The sequence below is a fragment of the Puma concolor genome, chromosome B4 (genome assembly GCF_028749965.1).
Source record: "Puma concolor isolate L17-30 chromosome B4, mPumCon1.1.hap2, whole genome shotgun sequence".
Classification (NCBI taxonomy): Eukaryota; Metazoa; Chordata; class Mammalia; order Carnivora; family Felidae; genus Puma; species Puma concolor.
Genome location: NC_141673.1, coordinates 5,288,088 through 5,315,118, shown reverse-complemented (window position 1 = coordinate 5,315,118; position 27,031 = coordinate 5,288,088). Strand labels below are relative to the sequence as shown.

Sequence of the window (27,031 nt, the reverse complement as noted above, 5' to 3'; positions counted from 1 at the left end):
AATTAGTTGTCACGACAGCCTCACGGTCGTGTCTGGTTATCATCCCTCTGCGGGGGAAAGACAGTAAAAGACGGAAGGAGATGAAGCTTGTGCCCAAGGTCATTCTGTGATGCACCTGCAGAGCCTCTGTGCTCTCTGTTCTGCCCGTCCCGGCACCCGCCCTGGGCCCGGGGGGCTTTGGAGGAGGGCGCAGGGCCCTGGAAGAATGGAGGTTGGCAGCGAACTGTAAGAGCGCACGGCGTGTTGGGCTGGTTCAGCTGCAGGCTGTGGTGCTGCTGGAGGAGGCACAGCCTGTGCAAAGGTCCTGGGGCGCCCGTGCCCGGCCCCGAGCTCGTCAGTGGCGGCTGGGGGTAGGGTGCCACGGGGAGGGATTTGGTCTTTGTGCAGGGAGGCAGTGGAGGACGGGGACGGTCTGTGGGCACAGGAGTGACCTGATGGGCTGTGTTCACGGGACACAGTCTTGAGAACCTGTGGGAGCTGGACCGGAAGGGAGGGACCAGGAACCCGAGACCCGCAGAGACTAGAGCGGACGCCCCGGCCTTGTGCTCGTCCCGCCACAGTGTCCGGCCCCCGAAGAGTCTCCCTGGGGCATCCGGGAGGTGGCTCGAATGAGCTGACCCACTTGCTCCCCGCCTGAGCAGCCGGCACGTCGACTCGCCCCTAAAGGATCAGTCGTCCTTCGTGAGCCAGCAGCCCAGACGCCTCCCGTGTCCCGGTTTCTGCTCGCCACGCGGTTTATGTGGTAAAGCTGACATTTCACGTTCACCTGGAAGTCTTTCTTCCCGCCTCCTTCCCACAGACGATTGGTTTTTCTGTGGTCCTGGCGTTTTTCTGATCAGCCAGGGCGAAGGGGAGGAAAAGGCCTGATCTGGGTCGGGAAGTTCTCTGTTTGACATCAGCCTCTGAGCTCCAGGCTTTTTTTTTTTTTTTTTTTTTTTAATATTTATACTGAAGCAACTTTTGGTATTCAGAAGGCCTGCTTTCCTGGAGACGGGCAGACAGCTTTGTTCTTGCCGGTCTCTGCTCCGGGTCCCTGCAGCAGGTGGCTGGTCGGCGTGCACCCGCTGGCGGCCGAGGTCTGCTCCAGAGGCGGCTTGTCCCAATATGTCCCTAATTGCAGAGCAGAATCCTCCCTCCCGGGTCCTCGCCCTCCGCACAGCCACGTCACAGTAATTGGGTCCTTGGTGACCCACGACTGCCAGGCTAATGTAAGCCTTAATGGAGACTCGCCTTTTCCACCCAATTAAGTGGCTGGAGGTGGAATGTTTTGCAAGAACACTCTGTTCCCTGCTCTTCTGACTTTGTGCCTCTCACCTAAATTCTCCGCTCCGCTCCGTTTTGTCTGCGTAAACACGTAGTCGTTCGTTCCTTCCCTAAATATTTATCGCATGCTTCGTGTCAGGCTTTGTGCAAGGTACGAGGTCGTGGTCCGGACCAGCACCTGGCGCCTCGACGGCCCTGGGGAAGGGGGGGCAGGGTGCGGGGAGGCGGACACACCCCACAGCCACGTGACAGGGGGTAAAAGATCGTAGTTGTCGCGTGCAAGGGGCTTTGGAACCGGAGGAGCCCTAACTCTGTCTAGGGCATGAACGCAAACGGAACGCTGTCCTGACAGATCGGGGGCTGTAGTTGGAGTTAGCCGGACGGAAACAGGTCGGGTTCGCTCATCACGTGTTTGGGGGGTTTGGGTTTTACCCCGGAGCCGGTGGGAGCCGTGGTGTGGATTACACCATGGTTAGCTTTGCGTGCCAGGAGGACTGCTGCTTCCGACGGGACTCAGTTTGCAAATGGCAGGAAACTCAACCCAAAGTGGAACAGGAACAAAACAGAATCCCCCGTCGCGTTTGACAGAAAGAGCTGCCTGTGGCTGGCCTCAGGTAAGGCTCGATCCAGCACACGGATGGTGTTGCTGAACTGTTCCCTCCGTTCCGTTGACCCTGTCTTCATTTCCAGGGTCGGCTGGGGGGGGCGGGGGGTAGGATGATGGTGCCGTTCCCACGTGCATCCTTGCTGGATCGAGGCCGTTGGGAGAAAGTGCCCGTCTCGTTCTGCATTCCCAGCATGGTCTCCCTGGGGCCGCTGACCCTGATCAGGCCAAGCACGTTCCTGCCTCGATAACTGTGTTTTGGGGAGAATAGTGTACCCATTGGCTCCACCTGGGGTTGGAGGCAGATTCCCACCTGGATTGTAAGTCCCGAGAACGGTGCGTAGATGCTGGGCTCTGTTTGACCAGAAGAAGGGCGACCGGACGCTGGGGAGAAGAAACAGCAGAGTCCAGGATGGTCACCTGCAGAAGCGGAGAGGCTGAGGCGGGACCCGCGGGAGGTTGAGTGGCCCTCCTGGTGACGGGTTCCTCCCCTCTCCCCGCCGGCTGCCCCTAGGACCGGACACAGGATGCAGGGTCTGAGGAGGGTCCTGTCTAGCGTCTCGGTTCCTCTCTGTGCCCTTTGCGTGTATATGTGTGTCGGGAACTTTCCACCTTCAGTCACCCACGGCTCCAGGTCGAGGTTATCATTTGCAGTGGCTTCTTGTGGTCAGGGCTGTGCTGTGGGGTTCCCTCTTCTGATTTCTCTGTCCCTCCAGATTGCGTGCTGTGTCCCCCGAGGCTGGGGCAGTGCTGCTGGGGGAACCCCAGCCCGATGGTGTGGGCGCCAGCCCTTTGGAAAAGAGGGTCTCGGGAGAAGCCAGGGTGGCAAGATGATCGCCGTGGGGACAGGCAGTTCTGCATCTGGCTCAAAATTGAGAACAGGGATTTGGAGAAGGAATTAAATTCTGGGTTCCCCCTCCTGCAGGCAGGAAACGGTCTCTGCTTCCCTCCGACCCCGCTAGAAGCTGGGAGATGTTGTGGTTTGGGGCCTTGCAGGCCTCGGGTGCTCGGATTCATCCCTAACCAGCTGCGCCAGCTCGGAGGTGGCTCGCTCTTTTAGAGACCTCGTCCCCGGTGGGAGCCTGGCATGATAGCTCGGGGAAGATGTGCTCAGTAAATCTCCTTCCTTCCTGGGGAGGCAGTCACCTGGGGCAGGCGCTGGCCAGGTAGAAAGTTGCTGAAACGTGGCCCCTGTCTTCATCTCTGAAAGGGACACAGAAGTCACTCACCGGTTTGGATTTCGGGGGGCTGGTGGGGTGTGCTCGTGTCTTCTAAGTTCTTGCTGCTCTCGGCCCGACATCGGCAGCGTCACCCTGGGGTGATGGTTACTGATGCTGAGCCTCAGACCCCGCCCAGACCTGCCGGATCAGCCTGTGAGCCCAGGGGGATCCCAAGTTTAGTGCTTCGGGGGTGAGTGGTTCGCCAAGGCCCCAGGGCAGGCTCTGGCTGATGACAGGAGGTGGGGGGGACGATTGGCATCCCAGCGGTGACAACAGGGGTATCCACGGTGATGTCCTCCTGGGGCTGGTCTCCCTCTGCAGGTGCCCCCTGCTGGGTTCCCCAGGATGTGGCCCCTGAGCCCCCCTCCCACGCCCTTCCCAGGCTGATCCAGGCGGCGTGCATTTCCCCGGTGTCACTGGAGACAGAAGGCATGGAATGATCTTTTCCGTCAAAGCACAGAGGAGCAGCACAGGGTCTTAAAACGGCGCCGAGGACAGGGGATTCCAAGGTTCTGAGCCGTGTAGATGCCTCTTGCATCCAGCAGAAGATACGCCTCTGAGCCTGTGGGTGATGACAGCGACCTATTTCTTCACCCCCAAACTTACGGCTTCTCTCTTGCCCACACGTGAAGGCACAGGCGTGTGGCCCTCTGTGACTTCCTCGGGGTGGGGGTGGGGGGTCTGCTGCAGACAGAGCTCTCTTCCTGCAGGGCCGCCAGGCAAGGCGAGTTCTGCGCCTCGGCCCTTCCTGGCCTCAGAGGTGAGCACCCCGGGACAGGCTCGGCTGCGGCAGGGCCCCCTCCCCTGCGGCATTGGCTGTCGTGAGCTTTGGGGCCGGGGGCACGTCCTCCTACCACAATGTCCTGATAACTTTACTTCACAAGAACGTAGGAACACGGCCATGGCCAAGCCTTCCCCGTCTCCTACTTTCCTCTGCCCTCCCCGCTCCCAGAGGTTTCACACTGTCCTTGTCATTGGGGACCGGGGCCTTGCCTTCTCCTCTCTATGAGTTTAGATGCATACACCTAGGAATATATCGCTTTGACTTTCTGATTGTGTTGTTTGCATAAATATCACGCCGGATTGTCTTGAAACCTGTTTTTTATTTATTTTTTAATGTGTATTTATTTTTGAGAGAGAGAGAGAGAGAGACAGAGCATGAGCAGGGGAGGGGCAGAGAGGGGGAGACCCAGAATCCGCAGCAGGCTCCAGGCTCTGAGCTGTCAGCACAGAGCCCGACGCGGGCCTCAAACCCACGAACCGTGAGATCGTGACCTGAGCCAAAGTCGGACGCTCAATGGACTGAGCCACCCAGACACCCCTGACACCTGCTTTTTATAATTCAACACCATGATGCATATTGAGCTTAATTAATTATACATTGGGCACCTGGGTGGCTCAGTTGGTTAAGCGTCCCAACTCTTGATCTCAGCTCGGGTCTTGATCTCAGGGTTGTGAGTTTGAGCCCTGCGTGGGGCATGGAGCCTACTTAGAAAAAAAATATATATATACACATATATACGTACCCCTATATTCATCCCATTAGTGCTTTCTCTGCTAGGTGCTGGGCCAGGACGTTGGATGCCAGGGGCCAGGACACATCCTTCCCCTCCGTCTCCTGCCGGCTCGCGACGATCGGCACAGTGAGGACAGGCTCCGTCTCGTTCTCCTCTTAGTGCCCGGCCGAACGGCGACAACGTAGGTGACCCTCGATGGGTGTTGGCTAGATCAGCAGGCTGTAGGACCCGGCCTGAGGCTTGCTTGCTGCTGCCCCAACGGGACAGATCTTTAGCCGCGAGCTCTTGATGTGAGGTCAGTAACGCCTGCTGACCTCCTGTGGATTTCCCTTTATTGAAATGCTCGCACATTTATTTTCGCCTGTAAACGTCGAGAGCCGGGGTAGAAGCGTGTGCCCCGGCAGAGCGAAACCCCATAAATCAGATGTCAGACTGAGCGACCCGTGTGGTTTGGGTAACCGTCACGGTACTTTTTTGTTGCTGTGGTGGTGTCTGTGCGGTTCAGGCATTCATCCTCCGCCGAGAAACGACCGCGAGGTAAACACACACAAATATACGGAACTCGTGACGGTGGGCCGGCGTGCTCGCGACGAGGCCAGATGTCATTCCTCAGGAAGAACAAGCCGGATCTGCCACTTTAAAGGTTGAGAGGCTCAGGGGCGCCTGGGTGGCTGAGCCGGTTGAGCGTCCGACTTCGGCTCAGGTCACTGATCTCGCGGTTCGTGGGTTCGAGCCCCGCGTGGGGCTCTGTGCTGACGGCTCGGAGCCTGGAGCCTGCTTCGGATTCTGTGTCTCCCTCTCTTTCAGCCCCTCCCCCACTTGCACTCTGTCTCTCTCTGTCTCAACAATAAATAAAACATTAAAAAAAATTTTTAAAAAAGGTTGAGAGGCTGTTTTACGTTGCACTGCTGGATCGGGTCGCTGGAAGTAATTTCACTCCCGTCCCACGTCCGGGTCGGGAAGGACAGTGGGGGACTGTCCGCTCCCACAGACTCTGACCCTGGGCCGAACACTGCCCTCCATCTGCTGTTAATTCCGGGGATGGTGGAGATTCAGCCCGGACCCCCTAACCTCCTGGGAAAGACTGGGCCTCCCGTTTCAAGGCCTTTGCGAGCGTGATACACCGGGAGTAACTCACCCCTTGGAGTTGTGATCCATAGCTCGCTCTGAACACGGAATCCAGAGGTGTCACGGAGGGCTGTTCATAGCTTCCCCTCCCCCAGCCGTGGAGCGTGTTCTTGCTTAGATCTTCCTTGGGCCCTGTTTTTATGTATGTATGTATGTATGTATTTATAAACGTTTACTTTTGGGAGACAGAAACAGAGTGAGAGCAGGGGAGGAGCAGAGAGAGAGGGAGACACAGAATCCGAAGCGGGATCCAGGCTCCAAGCTGCCCGCCCAGAGCCCGACACGGGGCTTGAACTCAGGCACCGTGAGATGATGACGTAGCCGAAGTCGGATGCTTAACCCGCTGCATTGGGCCCTGTTTTACCTGAGCTGTGAGATCTTCACACGAAGTACGACTTGATTTATTGTCTGGAAGAACCACTGTGTTAAGGTCTTCAAGGCTGATGCATTTAGTTATTCTCTTAAAAAAAATTTTTTTTTAAAGTTTATTTATTTTGAGAGGGAGGGAGAGGGAGAGAACGTGTGCACATGCATGCGAGTAAGGGAGGGGCAGAGAGAACGGGAGAGACCCGACTCCTGACTCAGGGGCTCGAACTCACAAACCGTGAGATCGTGACCTGAGCCTTGGACGCTTCAGTGACTCAGCCACCCAGGCGCCCATAATTATTCTGATAAAGTATAACTTCTGCAGAGAAACGACCCCCCTGAGCGAGGACGGAAGCCGGAAAACTCCCAGGAAGCCCTCGCTATTTGGCAGGGGCCTGGAAAGCCTCATTGTTGGGTCTCCTAAAGCACAGGGAGGTTACCGTCCCCCCGACTGTCCTTGCCCCGGCCGTGGTGGGGGGAGGGGGGGGACACGTCCCTACCCTCCCTCACTTTTGCTGGCAACTCCGAGGACGCTCAGTTCCTTTGAGGACCGGCTGTGACTGCAAGTGGGTGTGTCTGGACCCGGGCCGGTAAGCTTTCCTCCCGGCTTCAAGTTCCTCCTGTAGACGGGGATCGGGTGGCCCGCACGCTGTTTTTGTTGGAGTTTTCTCTTTGAGCTGGTCCACACGGGGCTGAAAATTCTCCCCCTGATCTGTTCGCACCAAAATCTGTTCGTACACCAAAATCAGGACGTTTACATATGGCGTAAAAAGTCTCCCTAGGAGGCAAAGCATCGTGGAAATGACACCCTTAGAAAAATGGCAGAAAATGCAGTTATCACTCTTGAGCTCCAGAGGCCATGGCTCACCCCCCCCCCCACCCCCGCCGTGAGGCCTCTGGATCCTCCGCGAAGCAGGTGAGCCCCCAGTGGGCTCCCTGCACCCCGTCGCGGCAGGCCTTGTGCTGTGGTCCCCCTTCCTGCCCCCGCGCCCCTCACGGAGCGAGAAGCCGAGAAGCCTCTATGCATTCAGACCTCTGCCTCCCTGACCGTGACCTTCCTCCGTGAGCCAGCAGCTCTCAGAGTTGGGCTTTTGCAGTCATGTCAAAGGGGAAAAAAACAAGGTGCCTAAAAGCACTTTTTTTTTTTTTTTTTCTGGGAAAGAGCCTGGGTATAAATAAATAAATGAAACCCATACGAAGGAAAAGATTTAAAAAAAAAAATCAAAGATGAAGCCTTTGCATTTGGCCTGGGGTGTGAGTGGCAGGCTTTTTATGAGATAGCTTTCAAGTGTTGAGGTTGTGGTTTTCAATTGTCGTTCCTCCGTTTTATGTGCTCCTAGTTCCAGGCAGGAGAGGTGGGGTTTTTTTTTGTCTTTTTGTTTTTTTTTTTTAAGCCTTGCCCAGTCCTTGGGTGGGGTGATGGAAAGGGAACGGGGCTTTGGAATCATGCCTTCGTGCATCGATTCAACAGATGCTGAAAGGCGAGCGTTTATGGAGTACTTCCTGCATGCCTGCCCAGGATCAGCTTGTCGGCGGCCGAGCCGGGATCCGAAAGCGACAGGAGGCTTCTGTTGTGTTGTTACCCAAATGCGAAGGCCTGTTGTGTGCACGGGCTGAGTTAGCACTGGTGTGGATGGGGGCGTATGGTCCAGGAAAGAGAGGGTTCTAGGGCCGTGTGATGTGAGCTAGGCAGACCGGAGCCCGGGGTGGGAAGGGAACGCCCAGGAGGGCTTCCTGGAGGAGGTTGCCAATAAGCTGAGGCTTGAAGGTGGGGAGGACTTAGCTGGGCGTAGGGAGGTGCAAGACCAGGTTTGGTCCTGACTCTGGGGCTCACGGGGGGGGGGCGGGAGGGCGGGGGGTGTATGTCAGGTGCATTCACAACGAGGAGACTGGGGCTCAGCCAGGACCCTGCACTTGTTAGGAGATGAGATGAATGGGTGGCATGGAAGGTGCCTGGCCCATAGTAGGTGCTCAGGAAATGTTAGCGGCCCACAGTCCACATCCCACGGACAGTAAGAACATGGATAATCCGTTCACTGCCACCTGAGGTCGCAAACCGGTGACCCCTGGTTGGCCGACAGAACTGGAATGATTTGCACACGTTTATAAATTGGGAGATTCCACACTAAACCCTGACTTTCGAGCCTTTTTGAAAGCTCGTGACGCTGGTGACTGCTCTCGGCCTGCCCCCCACCCCAGGCCGAGCGACGGGCGGCCGCTTGGCTCTGTCTCCTGACCCGGGCTTCATCCTGTCCCCCAGGCTCCCGGCATCTCCCCAGCCCTGTGTCCCCTGTCCCACAGCCACGCGGTCACCCCCGCAAGCTGAACTTGGGTGCCGTGCGAACCTTGGCCATCGATTTCCTCCTGGTTGGCTGTCAGGCTTGGTGTGGACAAGGGCGTTCACCTCAAAACAGTGATGCACACTCAGGAAATCAGTGAGTCCCCAGCCTCGTGACACGGAGCCCCCATCCCTTTGAACGTCCACACCTGTTATACACCCCAGACGCTGGCCCTCCCAGGCCAGCGGATCTTTCTCCGTGACTCAGGGCAGCTGGCAGTTTGCATCTTTGAAGCGTTCCACTTTCTGGCACATGGACCAGTACTTTAGAAACCAGAACATTCCAGGGATCAAGGGAAAGCCACTAAGCTGGCAGAGTAGGGTCCTTGGGGAAAAGCCACCGCGGTTCAAGCAGAGCCCCTCCTTCCAAATGTCAGACTGACCGTCGGAGGACGGTAACACATTCAGACAGAAAGGTCCTCCGTGACGGGGCTGTGTCCCTTGGGGAACCCCGTCTGTGAGGAGCAGCGGAGTCCTGAAGGGGCGTCTGTGGATCCCTGCCGTGGCTCAGGTCCACGTGGCTGCCACGTTGGGCTTCCAGAATCCCGGCTCTGACGTGTCACCCGTATGCTTTGCAGAATCAAGATCCGGATTCTTGATCGTTCAAGGCTGCACCCAATTGCTTCCTCCTACAAGAAGCCCTCCCTGGTTCTTCCTGGGATGCCTCCCCTTTTCCCTCAGTGCCTCAGAGCTTGTGCTGTGAACGCGGAGCTGAGCATTCATGATCTCGCTTATTCCTCAGAACCCCTGCGAGGCGGGTACTGCCACCGCTCCCACATTACAGACGGGAAAACTGAGGCTTAGCAAGGCAAAGGGACCCACTCCAGACCACGGGCCCGAGCGTGTGGTAAAGTGAGATTCCAACGCCGAGCTCTGTGGGCACAGCCCCGGGCTCATAACCGCCGGCCCTGTCCTGTCCCCCCCCCCCCGGCTCTGAGCACAAACTCCTTTGGAATGTGAGTCCTTGAGCCAGACAGAGCCTGGGTCGTTGTGCGAGAGCGTTTCTCGTTTATTAAGGTCGAGAAATCTCGGGTCCTGTTTAGTGTTATCTTTGATGTTCAAGGGCGGGGTGGAAACTTCTCTGTGTTCATGTGACCCAGTTTCTGTGCTTTGAAAATGCGGTTCCTTTCTCTTGCCCTGCTCCCTGTGTCTTTGAGACCAGGCGGCAGGGCCCTCTGGAATCATCTCTGTGTCCACGTGCTCTGGCTCACGCCCTGTGTCCCGGTGGGCGGACGACCCGTGTGGCGTCTTTCTTAGAGGTTCCACGGGCTCGTTGTCGTGACTCACCTGTGGTGTCCCAAAGCCCACCTGGGCCACCCCCCACTGACATGAATCCAAAGCCTTTTGTTCTCCTGGGCTGTGAGCATAACCACGTCTCCCGCGGCCTGGACCCCAGCGGACCTCCTTGGCCTCTCGGTCCTTCTGTGATGTCGGCCTGGGAAATGGGATTTAGGAGCTCAGGGTCTCTGCATACACCCACAAGTATGCGCCTCGTGTATACGTGAGGACTTCCTCTGAAAGAGCTCTTTTCCTCTTTCCTTTTTCTGCCTTTGAACCCGACGGGCTGGTTAAAATGGCTTTTGTAACTCGTTACATAGTGAAAAACAGTTGCTGAAACGGGGCGGCTGTTGTCTCGGCCGGCCTGGGCGACCGGTGGGCGTCATCTTCAGAGTATTGCTGGGAGAGTGGGGGTGGGGACTTCTCAGAAACCCACCTGAGCATCCTTTACGCGTCAAGGTGGTAACATTTGTCTGGATCTTGCACGGAGTCAGGCTAAGGGCTTGGGGGTGAAAAGACGGCTGTGCATGGGGCCAGTTCCTAGGATGCGCCCTGTGGGGGTCGGATTAGGTTGTGCGCGTGCGAGGGGCCGACCGCCGGGCAGACCTCCAGACCGGATGTTGTTGGCAAAGCATTCACTTTTCCTTTCCTCTTTTCTTTTCTTTTCTTTTCTTTTCTTTTCTTTTCTTTTCTCTCTTTCCTTCCTTTTCTTTTCCTTTCCTTTCCTTTCCTTTCCTTTTTTTTTCTCTTTTCTTTTTTTTCTTTTCTCTTTCTTTCCTTCTCTTTTCTCTTTCTTTTTTTTTCTTTTCTCTTTCTTTTCTCTTTCCTTTTCTTTTCTTTCTTTTCTTTTTTCTTTTCTCTTTCTTTTCTTTTCTTTTCTTCTCTTTTCCTTTTCTTTTTCTTTCCTTTTCTTTTCTTTTCTCTCTTTCCTTTTCCTTTCCTTTCCTTTTCTTTTTTCTTTTCTCTTTCTTTCCTTTTTTCTTTTCTTTTCTTTTCTTTTTCTCTTTCCTTCCTTTTCTTTTCCTTTCCTTTCCTTTCCTTTTCTCTTTTCTTTTCTTTTCTCTTTCTTTCCTTCTTTTCTCTTTTCTTTTTTCTTTTCTCTTTGTTTCCTTTTCTTTTCTTCTCTTTCTTTTCTTTTTTTCTTTTTTCTCTTTCTTTCCTTTTTTCTTTTCTTTCTTTTCTTTTTTCTTTTCTCTTTCTTTTCTTTTCTTCTCTTTTCCTTTTCTTTTTCTTTCCTTTTCTTTTCTCTTTCCTTTCCTTTTCTTTTTCTTTTTCTTTTTCTTTTCTTTTCTTTTCTTTTCTTTTTTTTCTCTTTCTTTCCTTTTCTTTTTTCTTTTCTTTTCTCTTTCTTTTCTCTACTTTTTTTTTGTGGTAAAACATACATAACATCAAATTGATCATTTTAACCCTTTTTAAGTGTGCTTTTTCAGTGGCATTCATTCCATTCACAGTGTTGTTGTGCAATCACCACCCTCCCATCTCCTGAAGCTGCTTTTCATCGGGAACTGAAACTCGGTCCCTGTTAGGGGAACTCCCCCTCCCCCCTCTTCCCCCTCCCCCCACCATTCCACTTCATGTCTCTGGATGTGACGACTCCGGGTCCCTCAGTGTGTGAGTAGAATCGTACAGTGTTTGTCCTGTTGTGAGTGTTTCAAGGAGCTGATGCCTTCCAGGTTCACCCATGTGGTAGCTGGTGTTAGAATTTCCGTCCTTTTTTTAAAACTTTTTAAAAATGTTTTGTTTTAATTTATTTTTGAGAGAGAGAGAGAGAGACAGAGTGTGAGCGGGTGAGGGGCAGAGAGAGAGAGGGAGACACAGAATCCGAAGCAGGGTCCAGGCTCTGATCTGTCAGCACAGAGCCCGACACGGGGCTTGAGCCCATGAATTGTGAAGTCGTGAGCCAAAGTCCACTGCTCAACTGACTGAGCTACCCAGACGCCCCCTTCCTTTTTTTTTTTTTTTAAGTTTATTTATTTGCGAGAGATGTGAGCAGGGGAGGGGCAGAGAGAGAGAGAGAGAGAGAATCCCAAGCAGGCTCTGTATTGTCAGCACACAGCCTGACGTGGGGCTCGAACTCCCCAAACTGTGAGATCATGACTTGAGCTGAAACCGAGAGTCCGACGCTTAACCGGCCGAGCCCCCCAGGCACCCCAGAATCTCCTCCCTTTTTCCGGGTGCACAGCATTCCATCGTGTGGGTACATCACATCCTGCTTCATTCTGTCACCCCTTGCCGGGCACCTGTGTTGTTGGCCACCTTTTGTGAATCGTGCTGCTGTGGAACATGCGAATGCGAAAGTTGACCGCGTAAAAAGCCTCGCCTCAGGCTCTTCACCGGTGTTAGAAGCAGGCGACCTGGGGCCCCACTGCTTTTGCCCTTGTGCGGGGCGGAGGGTCGGCTGTCCGCGGAGCCCGCTGTGTGCCCGGCTCTGGGCTGGAGACCTGGTGTTCATCATTTCACCCTTCCAGGGGCCCTGACATTTTGGGGAAGCAGGCTCAGAGGGGTCACTGGGTCTTGCCTGGGTCACAACACTAGCAAAGTTGGGGGGATCCCCCCCACCTGCCTGCCCCAAAGCCGTCAGGCCCTGTCCCCATGCCACTTACTCTTCACATGCCCGGGATCGGACGTGTGGTTGGTTCACAGCGACTGGGGTATTGAGAGAGAATGCGTGAGAACGTTTCGCAGAAGAGAAGACCTGGGCAAACCGGTGACCGATGGAGAGGCCGGTCTGTGGCATGTGATGGGGACGGTTGCCCAGTGTCCTTAAGCAGGGCTGTCAAAGCAGCAGGTGCCCAGGCCCCACCCATTGAATCGGATCTTGCGTCTGGAGGCTGGAGTCCCAGGAGCAGCCGGGCGCCAGAGGAAACATAGTGTGACAAGGGCAGGGGTGTTAGTCCTGGGGGTCCCCTGTGGCGGATGTGACTGCAGGCACTCTCCTGGAGGGCCTCTAGTGTGGGGAGCGAAGGATCCTCTAGGATCCGAGCCCTGTGACTGTAAAGTGCGCCCTCTACCCAGCACGTGCACGCACGCACACACACGCGCACACACACACACAGACACAGGCTGGTGCTGTCTAGACCCGAGGTCATGGTGCCTCCAGCTCCAAGCCTGTGGTCTGGTTTGTTGGATCCTATTGTGTGCTCTAACACCACAACCCTGGCCATTACCTGCTTGTCAGCCTTCTGTCCCCTTGAACCTGGCCGTCGACAACAGCGTTGCTTTAAATTCCGGACTTGCGTGTGTGCGTGCTGGGAGGGGCCTGCACCCCCAGATTCCGCGGCTGAGGACACAGCTCTGCCGGGAGCAGAGGGGCGCCCGCCTTTGTAGGCCCCGTCGCTGTGATATTCCAGCTTTGTCCATCTCAGCAGCCGTGGGAGGGTCTGGAAGCATCCAGAAGCTTCCGAGTCTTACTCGTGTGTTCCAAAGAGCAGCGAAAACAAGACTGGCAGGGCTTGGCGGGCCCGAGAAGTCCTTGGCGAGAGGGAAGAGCCGGGGGATGTATTCTCGGTTCGGAGCATTTTCCCTCGGACTCTTTCTGGGCAGCAGGCCATTTAGGAATGTTTGTTAAAGGCTCGGAAAACAGGAGTTGATTCCTCCCTGTTTCTGCTGCCAACGTGCGAGGCCACGGAATTCTGTTCTCACCAACCCTTGTTTTCCTCTCTCTTCCTGCTCCACAGTGAGTGACCTACAGGAAGAAGGCAGACATGCCATCGACTCGCCGATGTCCCCTGCCTCGGTGGACGTCCACCCCGAAGACACTGTGCTAGGTAAGGCGGGTCCTGCCGGCCCCCTGTCGTGAGCGAGCTGGCCTTCCGCGGCGTGTGCCCGGGGTTGGTGAGGCTGACAGAGGGCACCGTCGGTCGGCGTGGTCTGCGGATCTCACATCATCCCAGCTGGCGTTTGAGAGTCGGGGCTCCTGGCTCAAGGTCACGTTTAGAAAAGGCCGTAGGAAAAACCACATCTTCCTCTGAAAGTTTCCACCTCTCTGATTTCAGGTGTGAGCTTTGTTAGCATTTAAGTACGACGAGGCCCACAGATCAGGGGCTGAGCACCCCCAAAACGATGGCCTGTTACACGCACAGTTCCCGGGGTGGGGGGGTTCCTGCCAGGGGTGGCTGGGAGGCAGGAGGGGAGAGCGGGGCCTTTCTCCTTGCGGGAAGGGCTGGGTGGGGCAGGGTAGGCAGGTTTGGCTCGGCGAGTTGATCATCCATGGGCTCCAGAGGCTCTCTGGAGAGGTCTGTAGCTGCCCCCGGGTGATTAGGGACATGTGGGCAGGGGGTGTGAGAACCCAGTCAAAGAGGTGGCTGGGGATGGGCTCCGGGTTGGTTGGTTTGCCCAGAAAAGGCAGTCACGGGGGACTTGTTTGCCATCTTAGGAACTGGCCAGCCCGGGTAGGGGCAGTAGTATCTCTAGGTCCACAGGCCCCGAGGTGTCACAGCATTAGCGAATATACAAAGGAAGAAACGTAATTAGTACACCCTCATCTGTGCGCGAGCCAGAGCTATCCCAAAGCCACGGGCTTGCTAGGGAGGACCCAGCGAGTGGCAAGGCCCCTGCACCCACCTCCTTGGGGCCACGTCACAGCCGGCACTTGAGGAGGCGACAGGCGACGTGTTTTTCTCAACGCACGTTTTGGGATCTGATCAATCTGAGAGGCCGTTGTGGAACATTCCGTGTATTTCCAAACTCTGGTTCAAAGGGAAGTCCTGGTCGGTCCCTCCCTCGTGGTTTCCACGACAAGGGCAGGCCAGCGGGAGCTTGTGGAGAAATGCAGACACAGGTTCAGCCTGGCAGGCTTGAAGCCCAGTGCTGGACGAGCCCCCTGAGATCCTGCTGGGGTCCACTGTGGCCCCTCTCTCTTCTTGGAAGAGTGTCACCCCTCACTGTCCTGCTTTTGGCTGTCTTCAGCCAGGCTGAAGTTGCTGTCCAGGCAGATGCTCCCGGGTGACCCTTTCCAAGGGGAACGCGGGGACTAGCTTGTGGGTCCGGAAATTAGCCTGACACAGAACAGGGTTCTTCACCTCGGCACTGTGGACATTTGGCACTGGGTCATTCTTTACTGTGGGGGCCTGTCCTGTGCGTTGTGGGTTTGAGCATCCCTGACCTCTGCCCACTAGATGCCACCAGCTGGGACGACCAAAAACGTCTCCAGACATTGCTATAGCCCCCCTGGGGTGGTGAAGGGACTGTCAGTCCTGTTGAGAACCCTGCTTTAAACCAACAGGAGGGCTAGAAGGTTAATTGGAAACATCTGTCAGGCTGTTGTTTTGTTGATAATGCCTTGAACTTGCCTTTGCCTGGGCCCTAACCCTCCTGTTTTGCCATCTTTATAAATAGCTGCTCTTGGGCAAAGGAGTTGGTACCCTTCAGTTTGCTTCGTAACATTCTACTCGTCCCTGAAGCATGGGTGACCTCGATAAGGACTGACCTTGTTAGCACCTGGAACTGAGATCTGAAGGCCAGAGGGGTTGTGGAGTGGGGGGAGAGGGTGTCAGATGGACAGCGGCATGTACCAAGGCCCTGCGGCAGGCAGTGGTGAGGCTTGCTGAGGGGCAGGGGAAAGCTGGGAGGGCTGGAGTGGAGAGTGCCTGGGACAGCTGGGGAAGCCAGGCTGCAGAGGGCCTTGGAGGCCACGTGGAGGGGTCTGGCCTTGGTCCCAGGAGTACCAGGAGGCTGCTGAGGGCCCTAGCAGGGACATCACGAGGGACCCCTGTGTGGTCCCCCGTATGTCACCTGGAACATCCCTCTCAAGCATCGGATCTGCACGACTCCAAAAATAGTTCTCCACTTTGTCACGTTTTAAAATTTCCTGCTGTGAAGCCAGTTCCACTCAAAGCTGTTTTGTTCCCTCCGGCACGGACTGGGCCCCAGGAGCCTGGTCATTGTCACCTGTGTGTCCTGCGGGCCCACCCCTGCCCAGGCCCCGAGGCCTCCCTCTCCGCTTCCCCCGCACGCAGCCAGCCGTGCCTCCCACACCCCCTCTCCTTCCGGGCCCTGGTCGGTTTTGTTCTGGTTTGTGTCCGGCCCCCGTGGATCTTCCTTATTGTCACATGAGTCCCTCAGGGGCAGCTTGCTGGGCCCCAGCGTCCTTCGATCAAGGCCTGAACGTGGAGCGAAAACAAGTGACAAGTAAACAGAACAGGGATGAACACGTTTTATTGTGAAACCTCACCCACTGTCACCCACACTTATTTTCGCTATTTTTTCCTAATTTTTTGGTCCGTATTGTTTTACGTAGTGGTGAGCTTTCTCAGCATACGTATCTATTAACGGTGGCTGCGGGGAGCTCTTCCCACAGATCCGATTCGGGCCGTGTGCGTGCCGTCCTCTCCCTTCGTCCCCAGCCAGGGGCGGCTTCCTGCTTCCCGTTCAGGAAGGGGCCGGGCCCATCCACCTCCCAGAAGTCGGCTGCCCGCTCCGGCTCGTGTGACTTGACGTGGCACGTGCGGGGCCAGTGGCTCTCTGCTCTCAGTCCGTCTGCCCCGCTTTGTGCGAGGGGAGCCGGCCGTCCCCGTGCCCCCGCACACCCACTAGTGCTGACCGTGACTCTTTTCCCCGGCAGAGGAGAATGAGGAACGCACAATGATCGACCCCACGTCCAAGGATGACCCCAAATTCAAGGAGCTGGTCAAGGTAAGGAGCGCCTCGGTTAGCACGTTCCATTCGCGCTGCTGGGCTGCATCGGGGGGCGGAGGGTGAGGGGCTGAGCCCAAAAGATGGTCCCCGGGGTCAGGGAGGCAGTGATGGCAGGGCGGGGGGGGGGGGGGGGGGGCGGGACTGCTTCTGAGCCACGGCGGTGCCTTCTGCGTCCTCCGCCTGATTTTCTGAGCTCCGGCTCAGCGGTGAGGCCGTATTTGTGGCATTTGTGTGTGTCCTCGTGTGGCCTGTGGTTTTGACTGCTCTGATCTAAACCACAACAGGGCTTCAAAAGGCAATCCTTCTGACTTTGAGCAAAGGCTCGGGGCGCTGACAGCGTGCTCCCCGCCCCGGGAGACCCGGCTCCGGGCTGCCTGGGCAGCCGTGGAAAAGGTTTCTCTTCTGCAGCTCGAGGTCGGCTCGGGTGACCCCCCCAAGGCGCTGAAAACACCGTGCACGGCCAGGCCAGGCCAGGCCAGGCCACAGACATAGTCTATTAAAAGCGCTCCTCAAACACGTTTCTCCACCTCAGCCTCCGCCGTCGGACCCGAGGTGCCTGCTACACGGCCGTGTTCTCACAGGGGCTGATGCAGAATAAAGAGAACCTTGGCAAATTGTGTCCTTTTAAAAACTGACCTTGAAGATGTCCGTTTTAGGACCCACCCCCAAGTGTGGATTCTTAACAACTTAAATGGCCTAGTTTATTTTTTTGAAGAAGTTTTTTCTCCCATCCCACACAAGAGAATTGGTGAGAAAAGTGACCCTCTCTTTCAGCCCCCCAAGACGTTACTACAGGGGATGTCGAGGTAGTGGAAAGGGTTCGGCTTCTCCGGAGAAACGGAACCAACAGAATAGAGCCATCCGTCTCTCTGTCTGTCTGCCTGCCTGTGTATCTCTGGGACGTTTATTGTGACAAATCGGCTCACACGATTAAAGTCCCACACTCTGCCGTCTGCAGCCGGAGACCCAGGAAAGTGGGTGCTGTCGTTCCAAGGCCAGCGAGCTAGGAGAACTGAGGACAGGGGTTGATGTGCAGAAGAGGATGATTCCAGCCTTCCTCCACCTTTTCGCGCCATTCGGGCCCTCCTGTGGATCGCGCGGGAGGTCCCCTCTGCAATGGGGAGGCTCCTATGCTTTGCTGGGTCCTCCAATTCAAATGCTAATCTCTTCTGTTAACACCCTCCCGGAAGGACGGAAGCACGGAAGGAGGGAGGCAGCCAGAAGGAATGTTGAATCAGACCTTCGGCTGCCCGGCTGCCCAGGCTGCCCACGGCTCAGTCCTGCTGACGCTTAGTATTCACCACCACTGGGCTTTCTCCTTCTCTGACATGTGAGCAAAGCTTGAGAGTTCACAGCTTGAAACACCCCCAGGGGAGCCGGTGCCCTCCTCCCTTTGACACGGGGACAGAGAGGAGAGGCACCCCGCCCCCCCCCCCCCCCCCCACCGCCAGCTTACCGTGTGTGTTAGTGAGGTGCGCCTTCACTAACTGTGAATTAAGCTGCGAATCTCCACAGGAGATCGGCCGCGTGGCCGAGCATCGACTGGGTGTTGTTCCAAAGCCGTGGCCAGCTCCGTGGTGCCCCTGCCTCGCCCCCCTTCTGGTCACTCTTGCTGGTCTGGGGTTGCGTCCCCCGGCAAGGGAGCAGCAGCGAGCTTGGCCCCGGGCGCTCTTTCTGGGCAAAAGGGGCTCGAGTGCAGACGTAACGCAGGGGTCTTGGTTTGAGAGAGGATCCTGGGATGCCCGGGTGGGCCCAGTCCTGGCACAAGGGTCCTTAGAAGAGGGGGAGATTCGACCACGGGTGTAGATACAACCTGATGATAGGAAAGCAGGTGCTGCGTTGCAGGCTTGGAAGGTGCAGGAAGGAGCCATGTGCCAAGGAGTGCAGGCGTCGTCTGGGAGCCGGTGAAGGCGAGGAGACGGATTCTCCCCTGGAGCCTCCAGAAGGAGCTGGCCCTCCCACCACCTTGACCTTAGCCCCGTGGAGCTGATTCTGGACTTCTGACCTCTAGGGCTGGAAGGGGATAATACGCGGGTACCGTGGAGGTCATTTGTTAGAGCAGCCATAGGAAACCTCGTCACCAGCCTATGTCACCTCCCTTCCCCAAGGTGCCTCCTCCTGGCTACAGCTGCCGGTTCGTCCCCCAGTGCCCCTGGGTCACTCTGTCAGTTCCTGGAAGGGCCAGCTGCGAGACGCTTCGATGTGGCCGTCCCGCCAGCTTGGAGCACACGTGCCAAGAGATGGGCCATTTCCGGAAGGGTCCGCCTGCTTTCTGGCTGCAGGCAGCATCTCGAGGCAGGCTTGGGGGCGTACTTTTTTACTTCCTCAAGCGTTATCCAAATAAGCGTTAACACGGCAAGCGGGACGGTGGCACTGGGTGGGCATCGGCGAAACATTAGCTGCCGTGGTGGAGTGTGGAGGGGCCGACGCAAAGTGTTCGTTCTCACTAACTGCGGCCCCCCCTTTTTTTTTTTTTTTAAAGTTTATTTATGTTGAGAGAGTCAGAGAGCAAGTGGGGTAGGGGCAGAGAGAGGGGGACACAGGATCTGAAGCAGGCTCCGTGCCGCCCGCACGGAGCCTGACTTGGGGCTCGAACTCGCAAACCTGAGCCGAAGTCGGATGCCCAACGGACGGAGCCCCTCCAGGCGCCCCGGTAACCACAGCCTTTTGGACCAGAGTCGCGTGTGGGTGGCGGTGTGGGAGATGCCTGTGCTGAGCTCCGGGCGTGTGGGGTGCTGCGTGCGGGGCCCGCGTGTGTCCCTGAGTCGGGGTTCGCTTGCGTCAGCACCCGCTTCTCCTGGGAGCAGCATGCGTGTCCGGTGAGGGGTGAGCCGGGAGGGTCACCTGCCGTCCTCTCCTGGGGCTGGAGGCCGGGACCGTGGCCTGCCCTCGGGGGCCGGCAGCCTGGGCCGCGTCGCCTCCCGGCTCCCCTCTTTGCTCCCCGTGCTCGAGCCCCCGGCCTCTTTGCTGCCGAGCACGTGCCCACCCGGGTGTGAGGTTAGAGCCGCCGGTCCCCCGAGCCCACCCTCGCTTCTGACGCCAGTTATAAGTTTGGGGTCCCCAAGGCGACATGGAGGTTTTGACCCCAGAAAGACTCGCACAGCTCCCGGAGCGCTGCCGTGCTCTCAGCCGTGCTTCGTCACGGTGGAAGGACACAGGTTAAAACCCGCCGAGGGGGGAGGAGCTCAGGGCAGGCCCAGGAGGGCACCGTCCACTTGCCTTCTGGCGGCATCGAGGACAGCGTCACTTAACTGGCGACGATATGACCGTGTTCTTCGGGCACTGCCCGCCAGGGAAGCTCCCAAGCCTCGTGGTCCGGAGTGTTTAGGGGAGCACCACCCCGTGGGCGGAACCGACTGCCCTTGCGGCCGGCTGCCCCCAGCCCTTCCGCCCCGATGGACAGAGGGTGACCCAGAGCCCCCATCCTGGGCCACGTGGGTCCCTTCTGGCAGCCCAGGCTCCCGCCCCAGGTACCCCGTCTGGCAGGATGCCCCGGGGACCTGAGGCGCGGGCCAGCCTGCGCTCTGGGCAGGGTTAGCGTCTGCACCTGTCTGGGTGCTCCTGGCCCCCAGGAGCGCTTCCCCCCGGGCGCTTCGCACCTCCTTGCCCTGCCTGGTCTCCTCCCCTCCGCTCCCTGTGGCCTGGCACCTGGCTTTTGGTCTGGCCTGTCTTCCGCTGGGTCCCCAGGGCCTGGGCGTGTGCCCGCACGCAGCGATGCTGATCCGCACTTGCAGGACGGGGAGTGAACCGACGGGGCGGGGGGCGGGGGCGCTTGTGGATTGGACGCTGACACGGGGGGTCCCCGGAGTACGTCCTGGGAACCGGGAGTGTGGACGGCCGGTCTTGGTGGTCCCGCGGAACGCCTCCATGCCCTTGACCTTCGTGATTCTGGCTGCTTTCCAGACCCCCTTTCTGCCCCGGGGACTCGCCTGGTCCAAGCCTCTGGTCGATCGTGTCTGAGGAGGCCTCGGCAAAGGGCACCTGCCCGTGGTTCTTTGCAGGGATTTGGCTCAGAACCGGGGTTTTTGGTGGGGAGTGTGGACCACGCGCAGGCCTGAGCGGGTCTGGGGTGAGGTCCGCTGGCCACGTCCCAGTCTGGGCACCCGAGGGACCCTTCAGCGGAAGTACGGTCAGCCCCCTCCTTTCCATTCTCCGTTCTCCGTCATCTGGTCTTTTTCACCTCTTGTCTTGACCCCTGTCCTGTCTTCCTCTGTGGAGTTGGCCCCACCAACCTGCTGCCGCGGAAGTGTCACCGTTTAAGATACCGTGAGCTGCCCTCTGCTTCCTTATAAAAGACAAGCCTGGCTCGGGCTAAGCCAGCTCATAAGGACGAGGCTGTTCGTTCAGAAATTCTCTTTGAGCGTCTGTTGTGCATAACGCAGTGTTAAGGGGCGAAGGTGGGCTTGGAGTCTGGCCTCCTCCATTCACATCCCGGCCCGGATTAAAAGCGGGAAACGTGGCGTCGTGACCGTGACGGAGGCTCCGTTATCGCCGTGTGGCAGGTGCTGGGACGTGAGCGCGTCCCGGGCGGTGCGGGCATGGGAGGAGAATGGGTGGGCCTGCGGTGGGAATCGGGGGGTGGGCACGAGCCTTCCGTGGGTTCAGGAGCCCGACAGGCCTCCCGCAGCTCTCTGCTGGTGCTTTGTGCCGCAGTAATTTTCTCTCGCGCCTTCCGGAAAGCTCCCCGAACTGCTTAACGGGGCGAACGGCTTGCGTGGCCCGGGAAGATTGCAGCTTATATAGATGAGACGTTTTGTGTTTTGAATGATCCTCGAAAGAGAGAGCACGGCAGCTGCCACGCTCTCCCGGAACAGACAGCCAGAGAAAGGCCTGCCCCCCGGGAAGCCACGCTGGTCCGAGGCGAGCTGGCCGTTCCCCCCCCCCCCCCCCCCCGCCCCGTGAGCAGATTTCACATCTCATTTCCCGGCCTCTCGGACGAGACTCTTGCTGCTTGTTGAGTTCTGTTTCCTTCCTCCCTTTGTCCCTGTGAAGAAAACGACTGCATATCAACGGTCTGGGCGGAAGGCAGTGCCGTGAGAGCCAGAGCCGCTCGGAGACGCCCCCTGTGATGCGTCCTGGCCCTGCACCCAGCCCCGGGTGGCCTCCCCGCCCGTGGCAGGAAAGCCCGCCTCAGTGGATTAAGCAGCGATGAGCCGGTTTGGAAGTGATTAAAACATAACTGTCATAGCTTTGGGGGAGACGGGCCGCAGATCCTGATTATCATTCAGGAGGAACTAGAGAAACGGTCATTTTTTACTCTGCTTAAGGCAAGCTCGTAAAGCGGACGTGCACAGAGCGCTCTGCCACGGGCATCATTAATTTGTGTCCTAGACATTTGCCTGCAGGATTTGGGGCTTGCAGATGAGTACGTCCGAAAAATAATAACGGGCGTTCTCTGTAAAAAGCCTTTTGTGAAGCAGAGGACTGAGAGAGGGACCAGCCGGGAAGTAGGACGGGGTACTTTGTGGTTGGCGTCCAGGCGGAGGTTGAGTCTCCCCGGGGCTGGTGATGAACTTCGGTGCTGGACTGCTTTCGCTCCCCAGAGTCGACCCCCGTGGGCTTGTTGTGGAGAATATGCTTTTCATCCCTTTCTGTCTTGTTCTGTACTTGAGCTTTGATCAGGTCAGCGATCAGATGGCATTTTTAAGTTCTCGTTTCTTGGTAGCAGAAACGTTGCCTCGTGTTTAACGGCAGGACTGTGCTCCGGGGCAGGCGGCCTCTGGAGCCAGATGTCCGGGTGCCCAGGAGACCGGCCCTGTTCTGTAGGCAGTGCTGCACTTGATCGGAGCGCCTTGCATGGGTCTGTTCCAGGTTTAGCCACTGGGGATGTGTCGTCGGGCAAAACAGAGGCCCCACCCTTGCGGAACGGACAGGCCAGCTGGAGAGACGGATCTGCCGAACTGTGGTCAGATGGCCGTGAGCGCTTTGCAGGAAGCCAAAACAAGCAGCAGGGTGGCTTCCTGTCCCTCTGTGGGAGGTGTGGTGGTCAGGGAGGTGGCATTTGAACCGAGAGCTGCTCGTTGGTACCTAGGGGAAGAACGTCCCCGCAGGGGCAAGAGCAGATGCAAAGGTCCTGTGGTATGCGTGTGCCTGGCACGTATAAGGACCAGCGAGGAGGGCAGTGGTCAGAGATAAGATCAGAGAGGCGGCAGGGACGCCCGTGGTGTTAGACTACCAGCAGGACAGTTCTTTCTAGTCGCCGTGGGAGCATTAGGGGGCCCGGCCCCCGTGTCCCCCCCGTGTGTATGCTCCCTGCACACGCCCTTCCCAGCAAGCAGCTGTGACACCTTAACCGCCCCGTGTGGGGCAGAGATGAGGTCATGTTTATATCTCCAGTGCCTAGGGGGGCCTCTGGTATATACTAGGTGCTGCTGGCTATGCTGAGTGAATCAGAAAGGGGCTTTTGACGTGCGGAGAGCTCCGGGGATGGTCACATGCGAAGAGCTCCGGGGGTGGCCACGCTCACGTCTGCGGGGACCGTCGTAGCCGCTTAGGACTGCCAGCCACATCACCTCCCCAGATCCTCAGAATAACCCCGCGGAAGCAGAGGTTACCCTCTGCCTTCCTGAGAGTCATTCAGTCACCGCTTTATCGGGATGGAGTTCACATCCCGAACGTTTTGGCGGGAGTTCGGCTGCGCCTACAGTCACGCAGCCACTGCCTCCGTCAATTTAGGAACGCTGTCATTGTCCTCACTCCCAAAAGACACCCCCCCCCCCCGACCCCCGCCACCACCAACAGTCAGTCCCTACTCCTTCCCCTCCCCCCCCCGCCGGCAGCCACTGTCCCTTTTGAATTATTCTGTCTCCATAAACCTGCCCGTTCTGGGTATTTTGCATAAGGGGAATCATATGACGTGTGGCCTTTTGGGACTGGCTTCTTTCACTTGGTGTAATATTGGAAAGATTCACCTGTGGGGTGAAGTCAGTTTGAGCGTCCGACTTCGGCTCAGGTCACGATCTCGCGGTCCGTGAGTTCGAGCCCCGCGTCGGGCTCTGTGCTGACGGCTCGGAGCCTGGAGCCTGCTTCGGGTTCTGTGTCTCCCTCTCTCTCTGCCCCTCCCCCGCTCATGCTCGCTCTCTCTCTCTCTGTCTCTGTCAAAAATAAATAAACATTAAAAAAAAATTAAAAAAACAAAAGCATCCGACTCTTGGTTTCCGCTCAGGTCGTGATCTCCCAGTTTGTGAGTTCAAGCCCCGCGTCGGGCTCTGAGCCGGCAGTGTGAAGGAAGCCTGCTTGGGATTCTCTCTCTCCCGCTCTCTGCCCCTCTCCCTCTTGCTCTCTCTGTCTCTCAGAATAAATAAATACACTAAAAAAAAAAAGATATATCTGTGTTGTAGCAGCTGTTCCTTTTTTATGGCTGAATAACATTCCATGGTGTGCTGGATGGACCATATACCCCCCTTCATCTGTTGATGGACCTTGGGTTGTTTCCACCTTTTGGCTGTTTGAAACAGGGAAGGTATTGAACATCTGTGTGCGAGATTTTGCAGGGACACGTGTGTTCAGTTCTCCGGCATTGCTGGGTCAGCTGATAATTTTATGTCTCACCTTCTGAGAAATAGCCAGACTGTTTTGCAGAGCGGTTCAACCGTTTTACGTTCCCTTCAGCAATGTATGAAAGGTCCTGGTTTCTCCATATCCTTGCCAGCACTGTTTATTATACGTCTTTTTTTTTTTTTTAAGTTTTCTTAGTGTTTATTTATTTTTGAGAGAGAGAGAGAGAGAGACGAAGAGACAGAGCATGAACAGGGGAGGGGCAGACAGAGGGAGACACAGAATCAGAAGCAGGCTCCAGGCTCCGAGCTGTCAGCCCAGAGCCCGACGCGGGGCTCGAACTCACGGACCGCGAGATCGTGACCTGAGCCGAAGTCGGACGCTCGACAGACTGAGCCCCCCAAGCGCCCCTATTGTACATCTTTTGGATCACAGCTACCCTAGGCGATACGTCCCCATCGCTCTGACTCGCATTCGCCTCATCGCACGTGGCGCTGACCATCTTTTCGTGCACACGCGTCCTCGGAGAAACGTCTCTTCAGATCTCTTGCCCATTTTAAAACCGGTTGTCTTTTTATTGCTGAGTTCTGAGAGCACTTTACGTATTCTGGAGAGAAATCCTCTCTCGAGATTTGCAAAATCTTCTCCCATTCTGTGGGCTGTTCTTTTACTTCCTTGCCGGGTATCTGTGGAGGGACAAAAGTGTTTAGTTTTGTTTCAGTCCGGTGTTACTTGCTTTTTACTTTGGTGGTTTGGGAGATTTCTTCGCGGCTCTCAGTGGCGTCTGGTGGTCTCTGTGTCCGTCCTTAGGCCCGTGCCACGTGCTTTTATTACCGCGGCTTTTTAGTTACATTTGAAGTCGGGAAGCGGGAGCTCTCCAACGCTTTTTTCCCTCTTCTTCAAGATTGTTTTGGCTCAAGGGGACCCCTTGAGTTTCCATATGCGTTTCAGGACCTGCTTGTCCGCTCCTGCAAAGAAGCCATCTGGATGGTGATTTTTTTTTTAATGGTATTTGTTATTATTTTTTTCCTATCTACCACAGCAATATATACAGACACGCTGTGGAAACCTGGAAGACAAAAATCAAACAGAAGGCAGTGGTAATTTTCTTTTATTTGTGTCCCTTCAGGCTTCGTGTTTTGCGTATATAGCTTTTCCTGCGCAGAATTTAGAATCGTTCCAGCGTCAGTCAGTGTCTCGGGCACGTTTGGATGAGTATCTTGGCGGAAGCTTCTGGAACTGGAATTGCCGGGTCCCACAGCACACACGGGGATAGGAATTGGTTTGTCGTCTTTTTCATGGAGACTCTGAGGACCGCAGGGGCTAAGTGACAGGCCCAAGGTCGCACGGCTAAAACCCGGGGAGAGCCGGGCATCCAGCGTGGACCCCGGGTCCCGCGGCGCGGCGCGTTTCATAGGTGGAGGCGGCGGGGGCGTTTGCATGGGACGCGGATGCTTGAAATGTGTGACAGAATATGGCGTTTTAGTTTTCTCTCCACCTGTAGCCAAGTACCCGTTCAGCCGCTTAAAGCCACATGCGTTTATCCGCGCACAGTTCTGTAGGCCAGAGGTCCGCATGGTGTGGCCGGGCTCGCTGCTCAGGGTGTCACCAGTTGAGTTCCTTTCTGGAGGCTCCGGGGACGCATCAGCTCCGAGAGGCCTGTCCTCTCCAGGGGGGGGCGCCGTCCTCAGAGCCAGAAAAGGAGAATCCCCCCCGCATGTTGCCCCTCTCTCTCGGACTGTGGTCTCTGACCTCTTGGTCACGTTCAAAGGGCTCACGTGATTAGGTCAGGCCCTCCTGGATAGTCTCTTTCTTGAGGTCAACTGGGTCCAAACGAGCCTAATCATGGGGCGTATACCATCATCTTCACAACCCTGGGAGGATCACAGCAGGCCGGGCTCTTAGGGAGCATTTTTATTTTTTTTTTTTCAACGTTTTTTTTTTTTTTTTTTTTTTTTTATTTTTGGGACAGAGAGAGACAGAGCATGAACGGGGGAGGGGCAGAGAGAGAGGGAGACACAGAATCGGAAACAGGCTCCAGGCTCCGAGCCATCAGCCCAGAGCCTGACGCGGGGCTCGAACTCACGGACCGCGAGATCGTGACCTGGCTGAAGCCGGACGCTTAACCGACTGTGCCACCCAGGCGCCCCAGGGAGCATTTTTAAACTCTGCCCACAGGGGCACCTGGGTGGCTCAGTCAATCGACCGACTTAGGCTCAGGTCATGATCTCACGGTCTGTGGGTTCGAGCCCCACGTCAGGCTCTGTGCTGACAGCTTGGAGCCTGGAGCCTGCTTCTGATTCTGCGTCTCCCTCTCTCTCTCTGTCCCTCCCCTGCTTGTGCTCTGTCTCTCTCTGTCTCAGAAATAAACATTAAAAAGTTAAAAAAAACAAAAACGCTCCGCCTACAAAATTGTTTGAAAGCCATTAGCCAAAAAATTATAAACGACATTAGGGACGTGATTAGTAGTCACTTATCTGGTATTTATTTAGTTATTTTTTATTTTTTAAAGTTGATTTACTTATTTTGAGAGTGAGCGAGCGCGCGCGTGCGAGCGAGGCCTGGATTCTACCGTTCCCTCCACTCTTGCTCGTAATTCATCTTCTGCGCCCGTCTGCCAGGGGAGTGCCGACTCCCGGAGGTCGGGGACACCTTTGCCCGCCACAGCCTGGCACGGGGAAGGTGCCCAGTGCCAGCTGTTGTGTTAAATGCGAGACTGTCACTTGGCTCCAATAATCGCTGTAAAATTGTCGATGGAAGGACCGTGGTGGAGCTTTGTGGGATTAAGGGATTGAGGGTGAGGGGTTCCCGCCGGGAGTCAGGTGGCTGGTGGCCAGGGGGAGGCGAAGGCATGGCCGTGGGTCTCTGGGGTCCCTGACTCCGCCCCCGCAGCTATGTAACTGGGGCCCTGAGACGGCGGGCGATGGGGTCCAGATGCCTTGCTGGGTCTCTGCCTCACCCCATGGACGTCGGGGCAGAAGGGGGACAGATGTCCTCCCGTCTGCAGATGCTCCCGGCTGCTTCCAGATCTTTGCCTGCCTCCGTGGACTGGCAGCTGTCTCTTCCCTCATGGTGCCTCCAGCCTGTGGTGCAGGTGCAGGTGTCCTCCCTTTCCACGTCATTCCCGAGGCCTCAGCACCGTGGACGTGCCCCACGCACCTGCCCAGCCCGTCCCCCCTCCCTC

General features: G+C 56.7%; 1 protein-coding gene across 8 annotated transcripts in view; it reads left to right on the top strand.

Moving 5' to 3' along the window:
- PARVB (parvin beta) overlaps window positions 1–27,031 on the top strand; it is a 103,902-nt gene that overhangs the window by 38,163 nt on the left and 38,708 nt on the right. For all 8 annotated transcript variants that reach the window (XM_086712058.1, XM_086712057.1, XM_086712053.1 and 5 more), the window contains exons 2-3: window positions 13,392–13,481; window positions 16,277–16,347. In XM_086712058.1, coding sequence (XP_086568184.1) covers window positions 13,392–13,481; window positions 16,277–16,347 — 161 coding nt within the window. The remainder of the gene's footprint in view (window positions 1–13,391; window positions 13,482–16,276; window positions 16,348–27,031) is intronic.